Here is a 27,028-nt window from a genome sequence, read left to right on the forward strand (position 1 = left end):
GTCACAAGAAAAACCTGAGCAGGATCCAAGATGTAGACACTCATTCTGTAGATGTGTTTTATACTGAATTAATTTTTTTACTAATGAAAAAATGGGCATGCATCACTAGCTAGTAAGTAGATGCCATACTGAGTTCTGCTCTAAAACCCAAATCAAACTACTGTGCTAGTCTTTTTAGACTTTTGCTTAACTCTTCTCAGTCACTGAAGGGCAGAACTAGTATGCCCCTGCTGTACTATTAATAGGTTTCCATAAGTCTGCTAGTTTCTTTTTTTTTTTTTTTTTAAATTTGTGCTTCTTGCTGTTTCAACATCATATTTCCTATAATGACAGTGTTAATTGATTCCAATTCTGGGGTGGTCTTATACTACGGGCAAACATTTTTGTATGCTCAGCCACTTTCTCTGGTGATGCAGGGCAGAACTGGTATTTCCAAAGAAAACTGAATTAATCCTATTTACCATCTGATCTCATTACATGCTGCCTTGTTGTAGTTTTAAATTCTATACAATCAATTTTGCATTATGCTCACTGGACGTATCAGAGGATAAATTTGCTGTTATGTTTTAAATGCTCTGATGTGTGGATTATTTTAAACATTTCAAAGTTTTTTCTTTTTGGCTTGTTAAGCCTGAGTTTTGCATTATTTGTTTGCCTTCAAAAGTTTGTCATATTAAACAGACTAGCAAAGAGCTGAAGAAACTGTAACTTCCAGTGTTAAAACATTAATTGGTGTTGTGCATCATCCATCAGCAGAGGATAAAGCAGCAGTCAGTGTTCAGTGCCTATTCCCAAGGGTTACTCAGTGGAAAACTGCAGGTTTTATGATCTTCCAGTAAAGCTTACCTCAATCTCACATGAATAAGCTATATTCTGTAGTGCTTTAGACAATGGGTTATGAGGTGTGGACTTTATTCAGAGTTTTTAATTTTGTTCAGTAAATATAAATAAATTGCTTCATACAGAGGAAGAGTGATTGTTTTTCCTCTTCTTCCCTTTTGAGGAGGAAAGTGACAGTAGATTTCCATCTTTTCACTGGTGGTAGATGGTTCTCCTCCACCTCCCAGGTGAAATCTCCCTGGTAGGGAAAGATGTGCCACTTCTTGTCTTCTACAGTGTTAGGGGTGGCAGGGGTCAGCCCCCCTTGGATGGGGTTCTTCCATTAGCTGCCTACCCAAGGGCTTCAGCATTTGTACCATCAGCCCCACTCTCCTCCCTGCCATCCAACAAAATGTTCTTTACATGTTTGGTTGGGGTTTTTTCTCCCCCTTTTCCAAATCAGGGGCTCACCTGGATAGCCTTATTTTCAGACTTTCTTGAAGTTGACACTTAAGCAATTGTTTGCCTAATTTGGATTCCTGGCGTCTCGCCTTCCTTTTCATCCCTCTCCCCCTTTTTCACCCGTGATCCACTGCTCATTAGTTTGCTGTTAAGCCTCTGTGGTTGAGGGGGATGCAGAAGGGCTTGTCCTGCTCTGGGTGCTGACAGATGTGGATATTGCTTTTCATCAGCCATTCTGCAAACAGGCTTATGGCCCTAAGTGGAAGGGAATAAACACCTGTCAGGTGCTATCGTACAGTCTGATGGGTCTTTGGGCTGCTCCTGGGATAAAACTCTGCAGAGGTGACATCTTTACTGCCACCCTGAAGAGTGCTAATGTCTGTGCCGCTCTCCTCAGAGCACTGGAGATGGAGTGATGTGCTCTGGAGGCTAATGAACTAGCGGATTGGATGGCACTGATTAGCTTGATGGCGCTTCTTGTATGTGGTGGGGGGCAACTTAGATGCCCTGGTCAGTAATTCATTCTTTACATAGCAATATTTAAAAGTAAAATACTTGTGGGATAAATCTGATAGGACCGTGGCCTCAGTAGGACAGTATTGCCATGCTCTGTGTCCTTGGGAGGAGAGGGGCCTAGTTCAGGGAATTGTGTCCGTGGGGACAATACGAGATGAGGGGTGGTGCATGCTGTGCTAGAGGGGATGCTGAGCTAGACCAGGGCACAAGGTCTTGCTAGCGGAGAGTGGGGTGGGCTTGCTGCACTGCCTGCCATTGAGTCCTCCAGCACATGATTTCATTGCTTGCCAGCTAAAGTGAGTTTACTACTGGAAGAAAAAAGAAAAAAAAAAAACAAAAAAAAAAAAAAAAAAAAAAAAAAAACCCCGAAATTTAAACATCTTCAGCTAATTGCAGTTGACAAGACAAAGGCAGTTTGACTTTCCAGTATTAATTAGGAAACCCATACTAATTAGCTTGTATAAGCACAATTCATGCTTCTTTCCCTAAATGCAATTAATATTGCAACTGAAGACGTCTCTGGGCTGTGCTGGTGTATCATTAACATACTTTGCCCTAATTAGACATGGCCAGTAGTGGCTGGAGAAATGAGTTTGTGATTACAACCATAAAAAATCCTCTAATATTTTATATCCTTCAGGGAACTTGAACCTAGAATTTATTTTCTGATTTAAAAAAAATTACCCTTATCATTGTGCTGTGCAATTATAACAGTGAAACTGATTTTTCTCTCCCTCTATCCCTTCACTTATTTATTTTTCTTTATTCACAGCTTGAGTGTGTTCCTGTTGTAAGGGAACAGTGCTTGCCCAGTCTTCTGGGAGGTGGTACATAACAGTCACCAGTCCGATACGGCTCAGATGACTTAGTTGTCCCATAGGTCTGTGGGTTTTGTGTTTCTTTTATTTGCTGAATGTTCTTTTGTTGTGAACTTTTTTTGGTGACTAAGTGCACTTCTTTCCTGCATTTTTTAATGTATTTTTTATGTGTGCTTTTCTGACAATTTTATCAGCAGTGGAAGTTTTCTTTATTGAGGCTAGTGCTCCAGTATCTTTATCTCCAGGATGTGCCAGGAGGCTGTTCATAGAGTTCACACATATGATTCCCTGTTTTGTGGTCCCAGGTTCTTGCTTCTTATGGTATGCTAGTTTAATGCTCTACTGGCATAGAGCTGAGAGCTAGCTTCACTCACACCAAAATATTATTTGTGGAAAATGCTTTCTTGTTTGCTATATTATTTTCCTTTCTCTCCCTGAGGGAGGGAAGCAGAAGATGCATTAGTTTTTCTAATTTTCATTTGCCTTTTTCATATCTCTTTATACAGAGGAGGCAATTGTTTGGCTCAAGGTTGCCATCCAAGCAATGGCAATGATCTCTGATCTTGTACTTTCTTTCAGCCTGATTCCATAGCAGGGCGCATTCATGTCAAGATTTTTTTTCTCCATCATTAATCCCTGAGGGAAGTCGGCTTGGTATTAAAAAAGTATCACCTGTATTTTCATTGCCCTGAGGTGCTCTGTGTATCTTTTGGCTTTCATCTCCAAAAGACATCTTGGCCCATGTGGGCTCTGAAATCTATAGACTGCTCATTGGAACAAATTATATTTCACCCTCCAGCAGATTAAAAGAGATGGATAGGAGACTCAGAAGAATTGCTTAGCAGGGTGGGAGGTAAAGAAGATTTGAAGTCCAAGAATGTAGCCATCACAAAATGAATGGCATAAATTGGGTGTCCTTACAGAAGAAATAAAGACACCTTAAAATTAAAATAATGAATGCCCCTTGCCTTGAGTAAAAGTATTGGTTAACCCTCTGCAAAGAACAGGAGACCTTTAAGGACAGCAGGTGAGGAATAGTTAAGGTGCCAAATCTTGTGTTCACTCTGATGGAAACTGTAACGTTTAGGATTAACTTAAATGTCAATTACTACCTACGCTGATGGCTATCAGGAGAATTAGTGAAGACAGAAAGGAGAATATGTGAAGGAAAGAAACTCAGAGAACGCTGCACGTGACGTAGTTGGGAACTAGCTGTTAACTGGAAGGCAACGTGGAAAAGTCACACAGAGTTTGGGAAGGTCACAACAGGCGTCAATGCATAAACAGCAAGAGACCCACACAGTTCAGAAACCACTTGCATTTTTAGTGACTTTACTTTCTGCTGGTTGCATCAGACCTCCAGACTTTTAAGAACTGTAACTTTTAATACTTAAGAGAAATGCCTGGCAAGGATACAAATTCTTTTACCTTTTCCTTTACAAATAATAACAATAATAATATGAAAGAAGTGAACTTTAGTATAGAAAGACCTGCCCTAGAAAACTTGTCAATATAGCTCATTTGATTCTTGTTTAAGAGTTATTAAACATAAAGCAAGAAATACAATGGACCAGGCATAACCAAAAGTGATGTTCAATATTGGAAATGTAAATTCTCTGTATTACCTAGAATAGGATGACAATTAAATGTGGGATTAGAGTACGGAACCATGGTAGTTATAAATACAAATGAAGCTTTGCGAGGACATTTATAGAACCAACAGGTTGGGAGGGGAGAGAAGATGACCAACTGGTTCAGGAAGTCTCCATCTATCAAAAGTGTATTTCATAATTTCTGAATTGATTTAGCAAGGCAACAGCAAATTTCCTTACCGTTTGACAGATTTTATCCCAGTGCCTTATGTGAGAGTAGCAAGTTAGAGACAGATGAGTAGCGTGGCACTCAGCAGAGCAGCAGCTTGAACACAGCAATAGTTTTAGTAAGGCAATTTTAGGGAAATGTCCAGTTCTCTGATCAGATTGAAAAACATGAATCTAGTTATAAAGAGACAGCAAAAAATGATCATCTAGAATTAAAGACACAGTAATAGAAGGCTGGAAGAGGACTTTTAAAGTCCAGTCCTTTGGTAACTGAGGCAATTGCAACATATACCTCGGTTCATAAATTTTTCAAGCTTGTCTTGGAACTGCTTTGGTTATTTGTACCATTGCTATCATTGAAAGACTGCTCTGATAGCTAAAATCATCCCAATTCCAACTGAAAATATATGTTCAGTTAATACCAATTTTTTTTCTTGTGCTAATGCTCTTCTTAAACTACAGTGACTGTTCTTCCTCCCTCATATTTATGCTGAGACATATTTATAGAGAACAATTGTTCTCTCCCAGCATTTCATTTGTCTAGGTTAAACAAATCAAGCTCTTCCAGTGTCCGCTTAAAACAGGCTCTTCATGCTCCTCGTGAATCCTGCAGCTTTCTTTAAACCTCTTCCCGTTTTTCTGTATCTCCTTTGAAGATGAGTAACCAGAGTGGTCACAACATTCCAGGTGATGTTTCAGCAGTAACTTCTACAGAAGTACCTTCTACGTCTAGTACAGGCAGGTACCTCTGTCCTGGATATAGCTCAGCTCTTGCACTACAGGATCAGATTGCCCATTCCCACTGCCGCGTGGCGCTGATGTTCATCCCGTGATCAATTAATCCACTCAGCTCTTTGTCCTTCTCTCTAGTTTCTGACTGATGAAGACTCAGTTTGTAGGAGAGGTTCCAGCTGCTGTGGGACTTACACTATTACATTTTAATTCTGCCTTTTGTACCTTCAGTTTCACCTAGCTGCTTCTTTCTGATCTATTTATGCTCCTCTATGATAAAGCCTCCCTGCTTTGTGCTATCAGTAATTGTGTTTGTGCAGTTATATTTTTTGACCCAAGATCTTTAGTGAATTTTATTTGTTTTAAATATGTTTTCATGCTCAATGTCTGAGACATCTTTTTCTATATCAGGTAGTTTTACTTCAGCAGAGCCTTTTGTTGCTTGTTTGTTCTGTATATACTTCACAGCATTTGTGTTATTCTTCACTTTATCATGTGGTCCTATTAATTTAGAAATGTGATTTGCTGGGAGGAGGAATTGATTGTGCAGGAGTCATCAATGCCCTGTTTCAACGTTCCTCCCTAAGTTTTTACTGTAGAAATTTGGTTCTTCAGGTGGAGTTAAACCCTTGAACAGAGGGATGAGAGTACTCAGAGTTTCTCTTCTTTTTCCTAGCTGAGAGCTCTCTCTCAGTGCTTGTTTTAAACAAGTACATCAAAATTAGCCCTTGCTATTCCCCATGGTGTAGGGTTATAGTGCTTTCTGACTAACAGAGACAGGATTTAATTTTCTTTTTTCCCCCCTCTCAGCATAGGGAATCATGAGTAGCCTCAGTTGGTTGTGTTGCATCTTCTGCATGTTCCTTCTTGAAAAATTCACTTTTAACACTCAAAACTGTGGCAACATCAGAAGCATCTATTGCATGTGACTGCAGCAAAGCAGAGAGTGTGGTGGAAGCTTTGGGATCTTGGTAGATGAGTGCTGACAAACTGCCTGACTGGAGAGGAGATCAGTACATTACACTTCTACATGTTAATATCTCAATGCTATTTTAATTAGGTTAGAAGAGACTTAGTGAGTCAATTCTTGTGGTTTATCTTTGTTTTAAAAATCTAGCCAGGCACATGGGATCAAATAGTACATTCCCTTCAAATTAAAAAGAAATAAACTGTCTGTTTAAAAGTCCCATTACACAAATGAACCTGCTGTTGGATCCATTAACGTGAAAGTTTTATGGAACTCAGCAGCACCGTTCGGTTTCCACAGGACTCTCTTCATTTTCTCATCGAAGGCAATAACGGCTGACATGGGGTTAGGACTTTCAGAAGGAAGAAATGTGGCTGCCTTACTGCTGCTCTTCCCTTTGGGCTCCCTGTGGGACAGGTACTGCTGGACTGTGGGAGAATTGTCAGACTCAAACCTGAACAGCACTTCCAGCTCAGAGGGGCTGCACGGACAATGGTCTCATCCTCAGCCCATCGTTTGGCAGGGCCTCTGTGCTACAGATGTGCCCATAAAACCCGAGCTGTACTGATCAACACAACGGGTTGCTTTTTGGTAAAAAGGACGATAGCGACTGCTCCACTTTTCAACTTGGGGAAAGGCTGAGAGTTGATAATGTGCTCTCACCTTTGCATTGCAGAACTATAACTGGAGCAGTGGCTGTGGAGGGAGAAGGAGGTAGGGCTTTTTTCTCTTCAGTTGTTGAGCAGAGGAGAAACATGTATTGTTTCCCTGTGCAGAGGACAGTGCTGTGCTGCAGCTAGAGTGGTCATGTCAGTGTTGCTGTTGTCACTGTAAAATCTGAGTTACACTGAATTACTTGGTAAAATAAAATGAGTGGGACAGGGATATTACCAGAGGCCTTATTATAGTAGCCAACACCTTGAAGTACAAAAGGCACCATTAACATGCATGCAAGTATAGTGCTTTTCCAGGCTACATCCACCCTCACAGAGTCTGTAAGAAGTTTATGGGCTACCTCAGACTCCTGTGGTTCAATTTAGTTGAACTAAAATTTCCTGGAGGGTGCAGGGGCTCTCTGCTATGTTCAGCACTTTGAGAGGTAGGGGAAAATCGAGTGAGAGGTCCCAGATACCTGTAGGGTTCAGTAATTCAAGCTCCTTTTTTCTGCCTTGCCTAAAAGGCAGCTTGGAGAAGCTGCAGAATGAACACGTGTTTCTAGTGCATGTCCAGGGAGGGAAAGAAAGGCTTGGTCTATTGAACAGTCATGTTAGGATGGGACAAAATAATCATTAATCTCCAACTTGCTTGTAACAGGGATGGAGACCAGTTTCTTCTTGCTTTCACAGTCCTGGGAAGTTGTGCCTGCATCAGAAGAGGACCATCCTGAGAGATCTGATCAGAGAAATGCAATTTTGTAGGCACAATTTATTCTGAGCATGAGCAAGGATAAGATCTCTAGCTGTGGGATCTAAGGGGGGCATTGAGGGCATGTTCAGTGGATGTGCCTGCAGATCAAAGGTTGCTGGATACTTTTCTTCTTGCCCAGGACTGGCTTTGTATGTACAAAAAGGGAGATCAAGGCTTAAAAAACACGAAGTTTCAAAACTGTCTTAGTCCTTGCACTGACAGCCTAATCAGCTTGCTACATTATTTGTTTTGCTTTCAATTTTTTGTGCCTCAGTACACTTAGAAGAGCCTGTTCCCAGTGTTTTCTACCTTTGGCTGATAAATGCTGGGGGTAGGTAGTAGTTGTGTCAGGCTGGGGTCTCTCTGAGCCACTCTGTCAGGGCAGCAGAGTCCGTCAGCAGGAGCTGTAAAACCTGATTTATCTACAGAGACAAGATCATAGAGCAGAATTTTTCCTATGACCTCTCGGTAAATAATGAATGGCAGTGCCCTGCCTCTTTGGAATCATTTAATTGAGGCTGACAACTCTTTGTTGTACTACAGGATCTAGCTTGTCAGGAGAATTTTAACTTTTTTATGAATATTTCATTAACCTCTAAAGACTGGCTGTATAAAATCGAGCTTCTGCCAGGCCCTGTTCTGCTGGTGTTGTATTCAGTGCTAATGTCATCCCCTGCACATCTATTACATGTTCCCTCCCCTCCGAGCTGGACCGTGGAGTTTATTGTTAGGGGCAGCAAGAGCATGTTCACCAAAGGTTAAAATGCCAGGTTTCTGCTTTGGCACCAGAACTGAACATACAGTATTTGAGAGGGAATTGCTTTTTGCTTTTTGTTCTGTGATTGCTTGCTGGCCACTGAAGGGGACCGCAGGCATAATCCTGAGAGGCTAAAATAGGCAGAGCAGTCTTGGCAGGGCCCTGTAACTTTTGCTTTTTAGCAGGAGGAGAGAGATTTCCTGCTGTTTATGCATTAAAAGCCCACTGCTTGTTGTCACAGGAGGGCCTCAGGATGGGTCATTTAGCTAAATCTGCTCTTCTTAGCCTGTTCTTTGGGGAAGAGTTTGGGGAACAAGACTTCTTCAAGTGTCTGCCACTTCCTTGAAGGCAGCTGAGAGGCTCTGTCTAGAGCGCTGCTGCTTTCCCATAGCTGGATCCTTTGCTTCATCTTCATATTTCCCATCTCCAAGAGTTCAGAAAACACCTTGAGCATGAAACTCTGCTGGCCCCTGTTCACCTTCCCTCTCTCTGCCAAGATACGCCAGAAAACAGTGCTCCCAGCTGTAGCAAACTGCAAAATCGGGTCGGAGATGCAGCAGGAGCAAGTGCTATTCTTAAAAGCGTGTTGAAGTACAGGCTGTGGGTTGTTCCGTGTGAGTTGGAGCAAGAGGATTAAGTTTAGTTTCCAAGTCTAGCACTCAGTGAAGTCTCCTTTGCTCTCGTAGAGTATTAAGTAGAGATTGATTCCACTGTATTTATGTTAGGAGACAAGGAACAAAAGCGGATGTTAGATTCCTCTTTCCTTTCCTCTTTGATCTTCGTAGGCGGTTGGTAAAATGCACAGATTCTTCTCCGACAGTTTATTATGGGATGATTTTTCAGCAAGAAAACTGATGGAGGGGGGCGAGGGGTGGGATTACAAACTACCATTTAATGAGAATTGGTGACTGCATGCTCCAGAAACTCCTTGAGAGTATATTTTCAGGAAACAAACTGCATTCAAACTTTGTACGGAGGAGGTATGATATCTTTGCAGATTTATTTATTGCTTTGCCTGTGAATTGCAGCTGCTAGAGGGCTTGCTTCTAGCAATAGTGCCTGTTCCTACGTGAAACAAGTGACCTGTGCGATGCTCTTCTTGAGAGCAGACAACTCCATCGCGTCAGTGCTGTGGCTAAACTGGATGGGGTTGTGGCACATTCAGTCCAACACCTTGACAGGTTCCCTAAAGAGACTTATTCTGTGTCTTGCTGTTCTAACCAGGAGCAATGGGTAGGAAGTGTCAGCGATATAAAGCTAATTACTCTGGAGTTTCCTTCTTGTGGACACCATCTGATTTGCTTTTGCTGGTGGGAGGAGCTTTCAGTAGTAATTAAAGGAAACAGCATCTACATGCTGGTGAAAGTGGTGGAGTGAAGCTGATAACAGCAGAGAGGGTCTGAGCTGAGTGAACATGGAAATTAGGTGATCCTTCTTCAGAATGAGCTGTTACAGCCAAGAGAGGGGATTTGGATGTGGAGCTGCTGCATTTTCGCAGTCGTGCAGTGGTGGTGAGGTCTCATAGTGGCACCTGGCAGTGTGGACAGGACAGGGCTGCAGCAAGGCTGAGAGGAAGAGATTCCTTGTCTGCTTCTTCCTCTGGGAGTGAGAGTTGAAATTGTAATTATGTAATTATACTTCAATAAAGTCCTGGGTTTAAATTAACATGTCCAGTTCCCTTGCTCGATGGTTCTCTTGCACAGGATATTTGCTCCTCTTCCCTGTAAACTTTCCAGTTTTGTTCATCTTGAGCTCTGAGCCAGCTTCCATCCTGCTGAAATGTCCAGTAGTGCTTATTTCCAAAGTGTTGCATCTTGAACCCATCCCAAAGTACCAGAAAGAAATAAATACAGCATAAAGTGGGGAACGAAGCTCAAGAAGACAAAACTGTCAAAACTGTTCTAAGTTGATACCCAGGTGATGACTGGTGTCACACATTACTTGTTGGTGACATGGGATCTGTGCTGGTGACCAGGGTAGTTGCCTTCAAATGTGCTGTAGCATCAGCAGAGCATCTGTCCTTCAAACAGGAGGACAGGCTCCTTCCAGAGCCCGTGTATGGTTTTGTTTGTACCACTTGTGGCTAAAAAGGGATCCAAGTGTTACGGTGAATGGATCAGCTGGAGCATTCAGGCCGTTCAAAGCTGCAGGGTCTTGCACACCCTTCTGTACCCCCAATTGAGATCCCAAGTCTTAGTCCTTAGTGTGCTGCTGCAGGGTAACAGTATCAATAGTGTCACATTATCCCCTGTTCAAGTAACAGCTCTATTTGCTGTAGATTTAAAAGCAAGAGAGAAAATGAATATTTTCCTGATTTTTTCCCTCTGAAATATTCTAGGAGCATTTGAGATGGACCGTCTGAATACGGGTTAAGCAGTTCCAGTTAGACATTGTTGCTCATCGACAATGATCTGCTGTTGTGTGGAGCCCCTGTGGGAGTGGGGCTCTGCGGCTCTGCTGGGGCGGGATGTGGAGGTGTGTGGTTGATGCTGTTCATACGGGAGCATGGTAATTTTGGGACCCTTGTGGCATTGACCTTATTTTGCAGAACAGAAACCGTATCCTGTAGTACTCTCTAGCCTTGTGATTATACACAGAAACCTTAGGATAACTAGTTTAAATAGGGTGTCTGTGCTTTTGTCCTCTATCGCTGAGAGCAGCAGAACTGTGTTCCTTTCACAGAATCATAGAATACCAGGTTGGGAGGGACCTCAAGGATTGCCTGGTCCAACCTTTCTTGGCAAAACCATGGTCTAGACAAGATGACCCAGCACCCTGTCCAGCTGAATCTTAAAAGTGTCCAATGTTGGGGAATCCACCATTTCCCTGGGGAGACTATTCCAGTGGCTGATCATTCTTATTGTGAAAAATTTTCCTCTTGTATCCAATCGGAATCTCCCCAGGAGTAACATGTACCCATCATCCCTGGTCTTTTCCACGTGAATCCTTGTAAAAAGGGAGTCTCCATATTCTTCATAGCCACCCTTTAAATGGTGATACATTCTCCCCTAAGACTTCTCTTCTCCAGGCTGAACAAACCCAATTCTCTCACCCTCTTCTCACATGCCAGGCTTCCCAGTCCTTCCATCATTTTTGTGGCCCTTCTCTGGACCCTCTCCAGCCTGTCCACATCTTTTTTGTGTAGCGGGGACCAAAACTGAACACAGTATTCGTTTGCAGCACAGCTGAATTTGGCTCACTGAGCTTGTCTGGAGTTTCACCAAGTTGCACTTGTGCAGCACAATGTAGAGGGGAGGTGTTTGAAGAAAAGCTGTGGGCTGCCTGCAGATTGGGAATTGGAGGGGAGAGAGGGGAAGGCTCGTTAGGGCTCCCTTGGGGTAGATGAATTTGTTAATGACTGTGCTGTGCTTTGAAAATGCAAATGCTGTGTCAGAGCTAAGTCTGATTATAATAATCAATCTTCCTTTTGAGAGGGTGCTAGAGATGGGGAGAGGGGAGAGGAATGAGACTAGGGCTGAATTTTTAGATCACAGATCTGAGTTTCTCTGCTGTCATTAAGGAAACCTGATGTCGCCTGAGGGGTCAACAGAGCTGAGGAGAGGCAAAAGGTGAATCTGGGAGGAATCATCCTTGAAAGCACAGGTGGCTCTTTGACAGGCTGAAGTTAATTTTGTAATTTTGTTCCTTATGATTGTCCTGACTGGAAAGTGAGGGATTGGCATCTGCTCCTGTGTGTGAGCTACCCCTGCTAATAGGAAAGATAGAAACTGCCTCATAAGCAGGATCCTCCGGGGACGGGAGAGAGAGGAGGGTGGCTGCTGCAGACGTCCAGCGGTGACAGCTCCTTCTCCCTTGGCACTTCATTCGTTTGTAGCAAGCGTTCCTAGTAATTACGCCTCTTAATTTAGGAGAGCGAGTGGGAGAAAGGAATATAAATTTGTGTATTAACTTCAGAGATTGGAAATAGGGCAAGCGAACCTTCTCTCTGGGAGATTATATTTGGAAATGAAATAGAATGACATTCAGTATAAACTTGAAAAATTGCTCTCTTTTTTACTGCAACAGGAGGAGAAAAGCCACAATCCAGACTTTATTGGAGAGAAGCAGAAGTCAGCATATGTCCATTTCCCAGTTTGTGTGTATCTACAATAATATATATGCATGCATATGTTTTTAGGAAACTGTTTGCTGGAAGGTTGCTTTTAGCCTTGTCTTCTCAGTGATAAAAGCACACCGAGTTTGTTATAGATTGGGTAACCTCTAGAGACTGGCAACTCTGATCCAGCTAGCCTTTGACTTTAAAGAGAAAAAAAAATTTTTTTTTGCTTCAACCAAGTGGAAAATAGGTAGTTCTAAACCACTTTTTATTGGATATTTGATTTTCTTTGGCTTTATTGCTTTTGTTTCACAATAGCATTAAGGATTAATTTTCCCCCCAAAATGTAGCGACTAATTCTGGATTGCTTAGCTTGTTTCTAAATGGCAAGTAATATTTTGTTTTGCAAGTATTGTCCTATTTCTTTGATGAGTAAAGAGTGAAGTTCACTAAGAAACCTGGTGAGACAGTTCTCCCCATATGTGCTTTTCTGCTGATGTTTTAGGGGAACAGCCCTTCAGAATGTCAGTGGTCTGGGCATGTGGAAGAGGTGATACTCCTTTTGCGGAGCAGAATGATCTATGGAAGTGTTCAGCATGGTGTCTTACTGTCTTGTAGTATTGCTGGACACCCAAATTAAACTCACTGGTGTTCATGTACGTTTGATTTCTGTCTTGACACCAGATTTATAGGCTTGTAGACAACAGGAGGTTACCAAGCTTGGCATGCTGCTCTGTGGGAAAAGAGGCAAATAAGATCCTTAGTCACTGCTACGTCCTTTGGAGAGAAGCACAAATAGCATCGCTAGAATAACTGGCATATCAAGCTCCTGGGGAACAGTAGTTTGCCTGTTTTCAAACCTCAGTGTATTGGGTCATACTCAGGGTCCCATTTCTCTCTTCTTGACTATTTTAGTGTACAGTCTTCCTTTCCAAGTCTGCTTGGTTTTCATACATTTAAATATTTATATATTTAAATAGCTTCTTGAATTGTGTTGAGACTTATAGTCAAACACAACCTCTCAATTCACCTTTCCATGCTGGCTCCGTGCAATTCAGTTCCTATTTATCTCTGCCTTTTAAAATCAGCTCTTTTGCTGAGGAAGGCCTTTCAAAGGATGTTGCATCAGCCCATTGTTAAATAAACCTTTAGACATTTATAATGGATTCAGCATTTCCTGCTTTTTACAGTTCCAAGAATACTGAATGACGTGCAGACACACTTCATCAGGATAAGATTGCTGTATCAGCCCCTCACTAAAATGCACTCATTATTCAAATAATAACTGTATGTCTCCAGCATGTGTTCTGTGAAATATGTGTACATGATGTGGGCGAATAAACCGGCCCCTTTTTTTCAACATGCAAATCCTAACTTTAGCAGTGAGTTGAAATGCTTTAGATTTTGAGTCCTTTACTCCCCAAAATGAGACACCTGAACAAAGAATTGGTCATTAGTTTGGACAGTGTGTTAAAATTTTTAGAAGTTCGTAAACGTGGCTTTCAGTGGGGACTGATTTGATTTAGAAGTTGAAGTCCTGTGCTAAGTCTCATTTTGAAGAAGAGGTGTGGACAGTAGTGGTCAGGAGGGTGCTTTGGAAGGGCTTGTCTTCATCACCGTTGAAGCCTGCTGGAATCAAGCGGGAGGAACAGCAGGTCCATGGCACGGGGGAGGCTCAGAGTACTTGTTTTGGAGGGGACAAATATGGGTCAGAAATTACAAATGCCAGAAATATACCAAGAAAATCAGCTCTCTAAAGTGAAGTTTTGTTTCTTCTAGGTGTCAGGAGATGAATTTATAATTTTGTGTTTCTCCTGTCATCTCATATGTCTTTAAATAATTCCTACAGAAGGGAGAACCAGCAAGGAACATATTTCTTACACTGCTGTGGGTGTCTGCTATGTCATTAACACTTGGAGGAGAACCACCATCTTGAAATCCTGTCCAGGCAGGTTTAAAAGTAAGGCTGAAAGAAGAGCGATATTTCATCTAATTAAACACTAGCCAAAAATCCATCCATGTTCTTCAGTCCCCTCTTTCTCAGTTTGTGAATAATGATGACAGTACTTATTTTGGAAAAAGTATTTTTATTTCACCTTTTGGGGTACTCACGTATTTGTGGAAGTCGACATTCTAAAATTATTCTGTATTCCGAATGTATCCTGATCACTTTCTACTGAGAGCAATAAAGCTGGACTGAAATTCATGCTTATGAAGTGAAAGAGAGTAGAAGAGCTTTCTGATAAATGGGATCATTTTAGGATAAGAGCAAGAGGCTCTGGCATATTCTAAGAAGAGAGTGTCACGTAGTCAAAATGTTAAATACCTGTTTATGTGTTTTAGTCACAAGTCATGGGCTCTGACATTCCTCATTATTCTGCCTTTTCTAATGACATAAAAACCTTGGATAACATTAAAAAAAAAAAAAAAGCTTGGTTTCTTTTCAAGTTGCTAATGTTTTCTGTACAGGGGGGATATTGCTGAGGGTCTGATTCTAGGTGATATTAACTCTGAAGCTCCTGCAGAAGTTGTAGGTACTTAAGTCCCTCTTGTGCAGTTTTCAGGTTAAGAGATACAATGCTGTATTTCGGGACAATGTTCTCTCTCTGCTCTCAATGCTAGTTAAAAGAGGCAGATCAACATAAAAGAGAGCAAAAGGATCCAAGACTGACCTCGGTCATTTGGTACTGAATGAGGGAATACAGCAATGAGCTGTAATTTGAGCCGCCTTTTTCCCCTCATTGCTAGGTAATGGCTTCTACTAGTTTAATGTATTCAAAGTAATAAAAGTTCAACTCAGCCAGTTATATAAAATTATTGATAAAAATTGAAAAAGTTAAGACAGGAATATTGAGTTAGTCCAAAAAAGCAAAAAATGCCTGCTGAAAGTGGCATCTGGTGAACAGGAGAGAGAAGGACTGGAAATTAATTGTGGAAAAAGGATGTGATGGGAATTAGGCACAAAAAATGACAAGAGGAGATTGGCTCTTCCTCTCCTTATCCCTTCTTGAGGCCATTCTTTCTCACTGGTACTGAGAGGACGAGTGTACAGGAAGGGACAAACTGCCACCTCAGTGAGGCATTTCGTGCTTATCAGCCAGTCCCCAGAGCTATCCTGAGAGGCCGTGTCAAAGGGAACGTTCTCAGTAACCTCCTCACCTCTTAGGCTTGCACATAGTGCTGAAAATTATCTAGAATCACAGGTCTGTATTGCTCCTATTACCGCCTTCCTGTTGCTTTATTTTCCTCATTCAGTTCTGCTGCTTCTTTCTCTTTTCTCTGTTTTCTGTCCGGACTGCACCATGTGCAGATCTGCAGCAAAGGCCCAGCTGGAGGAGCGGGCAGCGGCAGGGTCTGACACTCCTACTAGGTCAGACCAGAGGCTGGCAAGGTCGTGTTCTGCTTGGGTTGTCCAACAGGCAAACCTGCAAGTAAGAGGAAGTTTTTATCAATGGAGTCCTTATTTTTTTTTCTCTTTTTTGCTGTTTTCTTCATTCTGGTTTCATGAAGACCTATTTGCCTTCACCGTGCTGCCTTTGAAAGAGCAGGATTGGATCCCAACAATAAGCCACTCCATCTTATCTCAACTAAGTTTATTTTTGCCTTGGAAAAGACATAAATGAAATTTTAATATCATCTATAAGATTGTCAGACAGGTTTGTTTTCCTCACTGAAACCCTAACAATTAAATGAAAGAAGCAGCATATTTTGAATTAAATATTGAATATCTTAATTGTTTTACTTTTTTTTTTTTTTCATAACCAGTTAGTGAGGTTTTAATGACAATAATTTGCTGTGGCACAAAGTTGTGCCTTGGCCTGAACTTGAAACTTTCCAGTAGTTTTAGTCCTAGCTCTGAAAAGCAGGTTTCTGTCAACATTTAACTGCTCAAGCCAGTTCCATCTGTAAAGATATCACTGTGCCCTGCTCTCCCCTCTCACCTCAGGCACATCAGATTTTCAGTCCAGGTAGTTTTGGTGCTTGAAAATTGAGAGGACACAGAAATGACATAAAATACCCTTACAGTCCCTGTGCCCTTCCCTCCTCGTTCTCCTTCAACAGCTTATTCTTGGAAACCCAACAGAATCTCATCATGCTGCTACTGAGTGTACCTGGCACTAATTTGTCACCACTGTATATCAGGCCAGACCTGTGCTGATGCTTTCCACGGCAGCATTCACTTGAGCATGGGTGCATTCATTCTCCTGTCTCCTTTTCCCATTACACACTCCATTTTTTTCCTCTCTATGCAGCCAACAAGAGAGACCCCAGATCACAACAGATTATTCACCCACACCCTCTGTCCCCCTTTCTCCCTTGAGAAGACGGCTGTGATTTATCTGCTCATGTTGGTGAGCAGGTGGCAGTTGGACTCAAGGCTTAGCCCGCTTAACCTATGATAAATAACATATTTACCAGCCCTTCCATCTTCAAATGCTGTCCACATGCAGTCCAGAAAGCAGCACAAAACTCTTAACAGCAAATACATCCATGCTTCAGCAGACGTGGGAAATGGGAGATATAATGAGTGTTTTCCTGCTAGAAGTAGGTTGGAATTGAAGCCTGCTCCTCATCCCAGTACCTTTTATTCACTTTCCTGGAATTATCTGGCGTGCTTGCTTTATCCCCAGCCATCTGTGATGGGCTGAGCTGGGAGAGATAAGCTCAATAATCAGAAAATTGAGGGAAGCATTTCTGGCTGTGATAATCTTATCAGGCAGCTAATATACATTAACATTTGTACAGCCTGATGATGCAGGTGGGCCTTTGCTTATTTTTTCTTCCTGGATGCCTTTTGACAGGCAGGGGGGGAACGCAGGGCTTCAGGGTGCCAGGGGGAAATTTGGCTAAAACCTCTTTTCTACCCTCTGTCTTCTACTCCGTCCCTGTTGTATCAGAAAGGGGAGGGAGAATAATCCAACCATCCCTTTTCTGCCCTTTCCTGCTAACAGTGCTGCCATGCTCTGTCTGTCTTTGCTGGCAAGCATGGAAGGGCAAAGAGGCAATATGTCAAAATTTCAGTTCTGGCTGAGCAGTATGACTGCACGTGTCAGTGCGCTCCTCTTCCTTGTAAAATTGGGGAGTTTCTGCCAGCTTGCTGTCTTTGCAAGAAGTTTGCCATTGCAATGTGATTTTGTTCTACAAGTCTAATCAGTGCTGTTGAAGGGAACGGTGTGTTAATGGATTATTTCCCTGATGCTGAGCACTGAGCTCTCTGTGGTCACAAGTTTTGCATCTATAATGAGGGCTGGGTTACTTATTGTTTTCCTCTTGAGTGAAAAATGTAGTTTCTGTCAATAGATTTTATTAGGGAAATTAGTCGTCTGGTGCTAAAAGACAGATGACAAAAGGAAATCCAAAATCTCAAGGATGAGTGTGAAGGAGGTCTAAGCTGGAAGAAGGTACTGAACAGAAGTTTGAGTATCCTCTAGGCAGTTTGTGTCTCCTTACAGTTCATAATAAATAATTTTCTGAGGGGTTTAGAAGCAACATCCATAGCTTATCAATCTATGCATTGTCTTGATAGCTGAATTAGGAATACAGATTCCTATAAGTCAGGGAGTCTGGGAATGGTAGAATCTGGGTAAGAAATTTTCATATTTACAGAGTTTTGAAGTACTTTCTTGTGAGTTATTTCCCAAACAAGGCCAGAGGCAGAAAGTATTCTTAATTGTTTATTTGTTCCACCAGAGCTACCTGAGCAGCTTGAGCTAGAAGTATGTATTGGAAAGTGCTGGAAATATTCCCCAGTCTTTTGGATTCAATGTATGTGTCTCTGAGTTGTCCTGGGCAAGACAGCATAATCCTGTGATTCATTTCTTCTGGGGAGGAATTGAAGACAAATGAGGTTGAGCTGTCAATACTGAGTCTCGGGTACCAGCAAGCTTCTAATACCATACAGATAATTCTCTGCATCCTATTATCCATGGGGGACAGGTTGGGGAAATATCTGGGAGAGAAGCAGAAGCCTTGCTTAGAAACAATCAACTTTCTGTGCCTCATCTACCTTGGAGAAAATGTTAGGGAAGGCAGAAGGGATTGCAGAGGGAGTCAGGGTTAACCAAAGTTTTGACATTCAACACATGAAGAGTTGTGCTTCGCATCTGTATCCCGAGAAAGGTCTGATCTGTGCAGAACATCATGATTTCCTCCTCCTCCCTTTGCTGTTCATGTGTCATCCTTACTAGTATTGGAGGAACTAATGCCTTTTCTCTTCTGCAGCTGGAGGTGGAGATGAAGGTCCTGAAGTCTCAAGAGTGCACAGCTGAGCAAAGTACCATCATCACCAAAGAGGAGGTTGACATGCTGAGGTAGGCAAAGCAAAGGGAACGCTGAGAAGAATCTGCTAGTTTCCATGGAACTAATAAGAAGGGAAATGCCCAGGGTAGTTTCGCTGCCTGCTCTGATTATTGCCATCTCATGATCAAGCACCAGTTACAGGACCTCACCACACTACAATGCATAAAAAAGTACACACGTATAGACTGCCTATGTACATAGGTTGCCTGCTAATCGGGGAACAGCATGGTAGCATCAATCAGGTGTATTTTCCTTTATTTCTGAAGTAGGATGTTCTTTTCCCTAGCACACTTTCTACTTTCCCACCAGCTTTTATGGACATGAGAAATCCGTGAAGCATTAACAAAAAGTCTCAGCCCCAGATCTTTCCTGCATTTAGATACTTTATAAGCTTTTTCTATCTTTTGGGATACTGCAGGCTCTTTTCTTTTAATGTTTCAAGTCTCTTGCTCTCAATTAATTCATAAGGCTGGCTCCTGCATCACTATTCCCCCGGTTGACTTTTTTTCCTGTGGAAACAGCATTGCTATTTGTTTCTTATTTTGACCAAATCTGGTCAAAATAATACAGGATCTGTTGGCATGTGTGTGAAGAGGTTTAGAATCCAGCTTTTGTAATACTGATGTTCGTGTAGCCCTGGAGATAAAAGAGGGATGTTTCCCCTTGTGCATTGCTGCAGATGGCAGAGGGGTACCTGTTGTGATTCAGTGAAAGAGAAGTTACAAAACAGCATTTCAGCAGAGAATACATGAGCGTTTACAAAAGCTACAGTGAAGCTAGACAACATTTCCATGTATTTATTAAAGCATTTACAGCTTCCGTTCCAAAGCAAGTGACACAATAAATACTGAACACAGAAAAGTTCATCTGTTTCTGAATGTTTAATAAAGTTCCTTTTATTTAAGCTGAGCAAATCGGATCTTGACAGGCTGAGTTTTTTATTCTCAGCTGATGTAAGACTTTGTCTGGAGTTTCACTTCTTAATTCTTTTATATTTTCAGCTCCATCACTGTAAAGCATTACTGCCTCATAGGACTGAAAGCAGGATTTTGCAGCAAGCAGAATCTTGCAGAAAGCAGAAATTACTGGCCTGTATGTTATGACTTTGCTCTTATGCTTTGCCTCTGGATCTTGTTTTATGGCTTGGAAAGCCCAGTTCCATAGCAGAGGGGAGGCATTTGAAAATAACACATGTTCAGCTAAGCTATTCCAGTACAGTTTAGGGCTGTACACCTAATCTTAGAGACTCACTTCTATAGTTCCCTCAAGGTGGTGTAATAGTTCTGGAGATCCAAGGCATACATCTCCCTTTTTTATTCTATCATATGTTTGTTGTCTGGTAAAGGACAGTATGCTATAGCTTCCCTTTTTCAGGGGCATACATGTCCCTTTTTTATTCTGTCGTATGTTTGAGTTCTGGTAAAGGATAGTATGCTATGGCTTCCCTTTTTCAGGAGGATAAACCTGTCTCCATCTGCTTTTGTGTATTTGTGGATATTTGTTTGACCTGAGCTCATTCAGGTTCTTCCTTTGCTGAGGAGCACTAGACACTCTGAAACCTGATGCAGAAGTATTCAACACCTCCTCAGCAACATTAAACCTGTCACTCCTGATTAATAATATGCCTCTATATCAGTAAAGCCAGCATCCTGTTTGCTGTCTTCTGGGAGCTGAAGGTTTTCAGAGTATTTCTACAGTACCTTCTTGGTCTCTTCCTCCCTGGGTTGGTATGGGCTGCAGCACCCTTTCATGTAGGAGATGTTCAATCTCTTTATTTTCATCCCCAAGGCTCATTATTCGGTGTTTATCTTCACTGAACAGCATTTGCCATCTATTAACTGAGCAGCTTCAGGGACAGCATGTGTAGGAGGAAACAGCTGGATTGCCACATAGTGCGGGACCACTTCATATTGTGATAGGCTCTTGGCAATGGGGATAGAGATGTCTGGCTTTGCCCTGGATTAAAATCTATTTCCTGGGCAGAGAGTAGTGGAGCTCACAAGTACCTGCTTGTTAAGGGATTGCAGTGTTTGGTTCTGCTCAAAGGTAGCCCTAAACTCCCTTAGATTTTCTCACTTTGTTTTTAAAGAATTTATTTGACTACTTATCTCATCTCTCTCTTCCTTTCATTAAATTGTGTCCAATCTTTCACACAAGGTATGACAGAAACACAGGCCTATTCCCAGTAAAGCCATTGATGGTGCAGAGCTACTCTCCAGTGATGAGCCGTACACTGAAAGCTGTTTTAGCAAAGAGGCTAAGCTTCTGCAGTTGTTTCACGGTGATATTTTGTCTTTTCTTCTCTTTCCCATTTCAGTACGGCATGCTCCTGAGGCTGTGGATGCACAGAAGCCACAATCCCAGGATCTAATTCCAGGCTGTTTTTTCTGTCTCTTTTTACTGAATTACTTTTTGTTAATACGGCTCATTTAAATACATGTCCCAGGCCCTGATGCTAGTCATTTAGCTACAGAGCTGTTCCAAAAAGCATGGATTTGTTTGGTTTTAATCACCCTTTTCACTACTCAGTTCTAACAGTAAATGACTTGGTGTAAAGTGTTCTTTTTCTGCTGGAGCGATCTTTGCTGGAGAACTTGTAAGCCAGCCCCTACTTCTTTTTCCTTACTGCTTGCTACTATTACTGCTTCAAGTGTCTTTTCAGACTCTCAGACACTCAACTCAGCATTGCAGAATTGACTCCATAAAGATTTTTTTCTTATACCCTCGACTTAAGCAGTCAAAGGATATGGTTGGGCCTTGTTTTCTGTTTTCTGGCATTTTCCGTGCATTGAATGAGAAACTGGGCCAAGTTCTTTCTTCATAGAAGAGGCTCCTTCTCAAAGGAGCACAAGATAAATCACTGTCTTCCCCCAGGCTTTTGGGGTTCAGGAGTAATGTGCTGTGGTCCACGCCATAACACTCCTCGTGGCTTGGCTGGATGTGTCCTCTCCTTACAGCAGAGACAAATTGGGTAGCTGTGAGGAAAGAACCAAAGGGGTTTGGAGGATAACAGAGATTAGTATGGGAAAGCAGTAGGTCTGCTGTGCTTGTCCTCCTCCTCTGTCCTTGTGGGCCTCAACAGGACTGGTTTACTCAATTTTACGTAGCTGCTAAGGAGGAGCGAGCAACATGAGCTGCACTGTTACTCCTTACTTTTACAGACTGCTGCCAGAAATTAATTCTGGAAGAAAACAGGGGGAAGAATTCAAACTTTCAAATTGGAAAGTGGGGAAGGAAATGCCACAACTTATGAGGGAGTTATTTCTATTTCTGTAGCTATTGTGGTCTTTGAAATCCCATTAACCTACAGTACAATGCATCTGCTCTTCTGGACTGAGCCCAGCCTCTCCAGTTAGCTGCTGTCATGAAGGAATGTGAAAAATAGTGGAAAACAGCAGAAGCCAGCGAGGGGACTCTGCAGAGCAGGAATGGACCATGAGCCTCCAGACATTTCCATATACACCCCGTGGTTAGAAGCTAACTTCTGAAAACAAAAGCAGGAGAGGCATAAAGAAAAAAAAAAAAAAAAAATCCATTTTAATCCTCCTGTGAGTGAATGAGAGCTTTTAAAAATATATCTTTTGTCTCATTTTTCTTTGGTATGGAAAGGAAATTTTCAGCAAGAAACTTGAAAGACTTTATCAGTTTTTCCTCCTTCTCTTGAGAACAAAGTAGTCTTTCGTCAGACCTTTTATGACTTTAAATGTGAAACTCTCTCCCAGCATCATTGTTTCTGAAGAGACAATAAAAGCCGGTGCTAATGCTGTCATTTCTCACACTTCTTGCAGTTCCCTCTGAAATCACAGTTGTTTATATTCTGCAGATCTTATGAAAAGAAAAAGTGGTCAAACTGTTGAGTTCATGCATTGTGGGTTATAGAAAAGCAGAGAGCATTTAGGCATTAGCACCTTTTAGAGAGAAGGTGATAACTGTGCAGAAACTAATATTTCAAAACCTATAAATACATGTAATACGTTTAAAAAGAACTTCACTGAAGACTTAAGGGGCAACAGCTGAAAGACCTTTTCAGCTGGAACAAATCTGAACTTTTTCTTTCTCCTGTCAAACTGCAACCCCAGTAAATCCTAAATGTTTTCTGTGGATTTAGTGACTGGGTAGAGTTACAGTAATTCAAAAGAAATTCATGTCCTTGCCAATGCCTATTAGTCACACTTGCTGGAATTCTGTCTGCTCTACTCCTAACACCATCTCAATGCCATCTGGATCCCTTAATAGCGCCTTCCCAACACATACATTTTCTGCTCCATTCAGTAGTTTCCTGTTCAGCAATAGCTCTTCCACATGGCCATGTCCTCTTTGCAGATGGGGCCTCTGTGAGACATGTCCTCATGGGTGATATCCACGCTGCTCTACAGGCAATCACACAGCACATCTGAGATCATTAAAAACGAATGAAAGAAAGATAAAGGGGTGATTGTGGAGAGTTGTCACTGGTTCACTCCACTGAAAAGCTCTGGACTGAGAGAGACTTTTGGAAGTGTCTAGGTGCTGTTGAAAATCAGATTGCCCCCTTCTTCCTTTCTAAAATAGGAGCAGCCTGGCCTTTCTCTCTAGCAGCCATTGCTCACTACCTAAGCACTTTTTAGATAGACTGAACACACACGGCGGGTTGTCTCCTGGTTCCCACAAGTGTCATTTCAGGAGACCTGAGGCTGTAGGTTGCTTTTTGTCTTGTTCCCTCTTCTAATTTGTGACAGTGAAACACACAGTAGAGGCAATATATAAAACTCAGTTTTTAAAAATGGGAAAATTCACAAGTCTGAGCAAATGCAAATGATTCTAGATTCTTGCACTAAATTTAATCTTGTGAAAGGCTGTGGAGGTGGCTGGAATTTACCTTGTGGCTGTGGAACCTTGGACTCTGGGTTAAGCTGTCTGCATCTGATGCAGGAAATGTCTTCCAGAAATGTGAAGAGATCTTTGCCAGAGTTTAAATATTTTCATGTTCTCAAACCCCTCTATGGAGAAGTTGGTAAATTTTCCAGAAATTAATGCAAATGACTTTTTCCTGTATAATAAAACTTGAGAATGGTGTCAGTATTTCAGAAAGTAGCCCATGTTTTTTCCTTTCTCGTGCCTCAAGGCTGCTTTTAAATGGGCACCAGCATTCATTCTGGGCCAAACATTAAGTAGATAGATGGTTTGCGCTATGCCCAGATGTTTCAGTACTCTGCTTTTTGTGGTTTTCACATGAATTTATCTTGGATTGTTCTCCCTACCCGAAAGTAACTCCCATATGTAACAAGTTGAGGCATGCAAATTGGTGATAAAATAGCATTGCATCTCTTGTGTAGATGTCCCTGGGCAGAGGGAGCACAAGGTGCATGCAGGCTAAGGCTGCCTTTATGGATGCTGATGCATCCAAAAGCAGTACACAGTTGGCCCTGTACCTGAATTTACATAAATGAAAAAATTCAAGTGCCAAGCAAGTAAATATTTTTCAATATTTGACTGCCGTATCTTAACCACCAGCTGCAAATGCTTTGCTGTGTTTATATATAGATAGGATTTCCCTTGCTTCTCTCTCTTTGCCATTGGGAAGAGTTCCCCAGGGCTGGAAAGCAAAGCTAGAATAGCACAAACTGTTTGCTAATGGTTCTTAATGCTTTCCCACTGGAGATCCAGGACACTTAACAGTGTTAAAAATAGGTTAGAAGAGGGATAAGTAGCGAAAGCTCTAGTCAGTCCTACAAAACTCTCTGGTGCAAGGAGGTTACAGCAAAGTTCCTGGTCCTCAGCACAGAGGAAGTAGCAAGTTTTATCTCTGACGGAGATCTGAGCAGGGGTGGTGTGGAGGGGAGCTGCCCGTGCCTCGGTGGGCTGACCTTCCCCGGCACACCGTGCCGTGTCTGAAAGGAGGGTACCCCGATAGCTGGGGTACTGGGAAGGAGCAGGCATCTGAGGGATGAGCCTAAGGGCAAGAGCCTGGGGGAGAGGCTGTGAGCTTGAGCCATACTTGCAGGAGCTCTGGTGTGTGCTGCCGGTCGCAAAATGCACGGCCAGGATACGTCTGCTGCGTGGCTGCGAGTGCCCCAGGCTTTGAATCACTGCTTTTTCTTCAGTGAGGCATGAAGGGCAAAAACAAATTATTAATTCTCAACATTGCAGGTGAAATAGCACAAAAATATAATGACTTAAACCTACCCTTGTTACAGCTCACTTGAGTCTTGGATCTTTGCGAAGTGTTTTCTGGTAACTGCTATGGTGATTTTTAAAGGTCATCTAAGTGGCCTGAACTTAAACCTCCACACGGAGAGGAGTTCTGCAGGGAGATAGTGGCAACATCACAGCTTATTTGGGAGACTGGATGGGGAGAAATTTGTTCTAAATTAAAATTCAACTTGTCAAGTATGGAGGAAGTACTAATGAGAGTCCTGTGTCTAGCTCTGACCTTTCAGTAGCTGCTGTGCCGTTGTTCCTCAGAGAAAAACGTTGCTCTTCTCGTGGCCTGTTCTGCAATCCATTTAGAAACATGCTGTTAAAAGCATTATTCCATTTTGAATTTCCATTTTTTCCGACCTTTTCAGTCTCCTGGTTCTTCAGCATCCTCCATCCCCGCTAGCTTTGTGTGTCTTCTGGAAATTATTGATGATCTTTTTTAATGGCCTAGACAAAACTAAAAGCTGTTCCTCAGCATTTTAGAAGCTTCCAAGAGTGAAAAAAGGTGATACTTTATAATATTTGAAAATTACCAGCAGGGGTCGGGCTTACAAATAATTTAAGCAATTCAAGCTACATATTTATAAAGCAGACGTTTCCATGCTGAACATGATGTAGATCAACCAGCTTCTATGTAAAAGTTTGTAACTTTTGCCCAGTGACTAGGAGAGATGACTTCTTCATTGTACTTGAAATTTCTTTTGCATAATTTTGGGATATTGGCAGATGGGTGCATTGTTTATTGTTATGGTGCAAGGATTTTCAGCTTAATTTAGATAATTTAAAAGTGAGTGTTTTCAAGCAAGATAATTAATTTTTAAAAAATATTCTGGAAAAGGATTCTGAGAAAATTGAATGCAAAGGTCAGTGTTAATATGCATTAGTTGCACAGTTAATCCCAAGAAGTTAATATGTGAAAGGTAAGGTTCTTGAAGCAGCGTTAAGGTTTTTATACTCTGTACCTAAATGCAAGCAAAAATGTTATATCAAACGTTTTATAATAATATCCTCTGCCTAACAAGTTTGATAGAGTTCTCTGAAGGATTCTACAACCATTTGGCTAAGGCTGATATGTTTGATATATTTGACCTTTCAAAAAGCTTTGAGCCAAAGGTCACAGAGAAACTTTGATGGAATAAGAAAGAAGCTTCTTTGTTGGATTAATAAGAATATAAAAATCCCAGAGGGCTGGCGGTCCCAGTGCACTGTCTGCAGGGATGGCCTGTGATGAATGACCATGCGAATGGGGCAAAGCTATTGAGGTACTTTGCCAGAAGGCTCTCCTAGCTTCTAGTGCCTTGTCTTCGGGATTTCCTGAGCCAGATCTAATGTAATGTCTGTCTACTTTGTAAAGCTTGATGCATTTTTCTTCCATTAGTTTCCTTATGTAATACAAAGTTAAAAGATGGAAAATCAAAGAATAAATGTTGTTTTCACAATACTGAGGGTTTGCCACTAGGTCCTAGAATGATTTTTATTGGGAACTTCTTGTCCAACACAAAGAGGAATTTATGAGTAGAGAGAATTTGAGATAATATGAAATTATGCAGCTTATCAGACTGTACAGAGTTTCAGAAGGCTCTTATGATGCTGTTTGAGATGGGAAATGAAGTTGTACGTCAATAATTGCAAAACCCACACACATAAGAATAAATGCCTTTACTTTTACTCCCACAGTAGTGGGCTCTGAATGAGCTGTTATCACTCAAGAAAGAGATCTTACGTTATTGTGAACAGTTTTCTAAAAATATTAGGTAAATGCTCTGTAGTTAAAAAGACAAATAGACTACTAAGAATTATTAGAAAAGTTGTGAACAAAACAGAAAGCCTCATTATAGCGCTGAATACATCTGAGCCCTGTTTGTAGTTCTAGCTTTTCTCATAGCAAACAGTCTATATAAAACTTTGAGGAAGAACAAGGAAGGGCAATAAAGATGAGCAGAAATATGGAAAATCCTTGATGTGAGGAAGGACTAAATTGAGATTCTTCAGGAAATAATAGAGGAGGCCTGTAAAATGGTTTAGAGAGGGCAGTGTGGTACAATTATTCACGACTTTTCATAGCAGAACTAACAGCCACTCAGTGAAATAATCACATGTGAAGTATAAACTAAAATGAACTAATTTTTCATACAGCACATAATTAAATTGTGGAATTTGCTGCCAAGGAGTGTTGTGAAGGCCAAAAGTATA

General features: G+C 41.6%; 1 protein-coding gene across 2 annotated transcripts in view; it reads left to right on the top strand.

Moving 5' to 3' along the window:
* MAD1L1 (mitotic arrest deficient 1 like 1) overlaps positions 1 to 27,028 on the top strand; it is a 378,475-nt gene that overhangs the window by 187,587 nt on the left and 163,860 nt on the right. For both annotated transcript variants that reach the window (XM_042798366.1, XM_042798365.1), the window contains exon 14: positions 18,578 to 18,666. In XM_042798366.1, the coding sequence (XP_042654300.1) occupies positions 18,578 to 18,666 (89 nt within the window). The remainder of the gene's footprint in view (positions 1 to 18,577; positions 18,667 to 27,028) is intronic.

This window comes from Tyto alba, unplaced genomic scaffold, assembly GCF_018691265.1.
Source record: "Tyto alba isolate M040663 unplaced genomic scaffold, T.alba_DEE_v4.0 Super-Scaffold_28, whole genome shotgun sequence".
Lineage (NCBI taxonomy): Eukaryota > Metazoa > Chordata > Aves > Strigiformes > Tytonidae > Tyto > Tyto alba.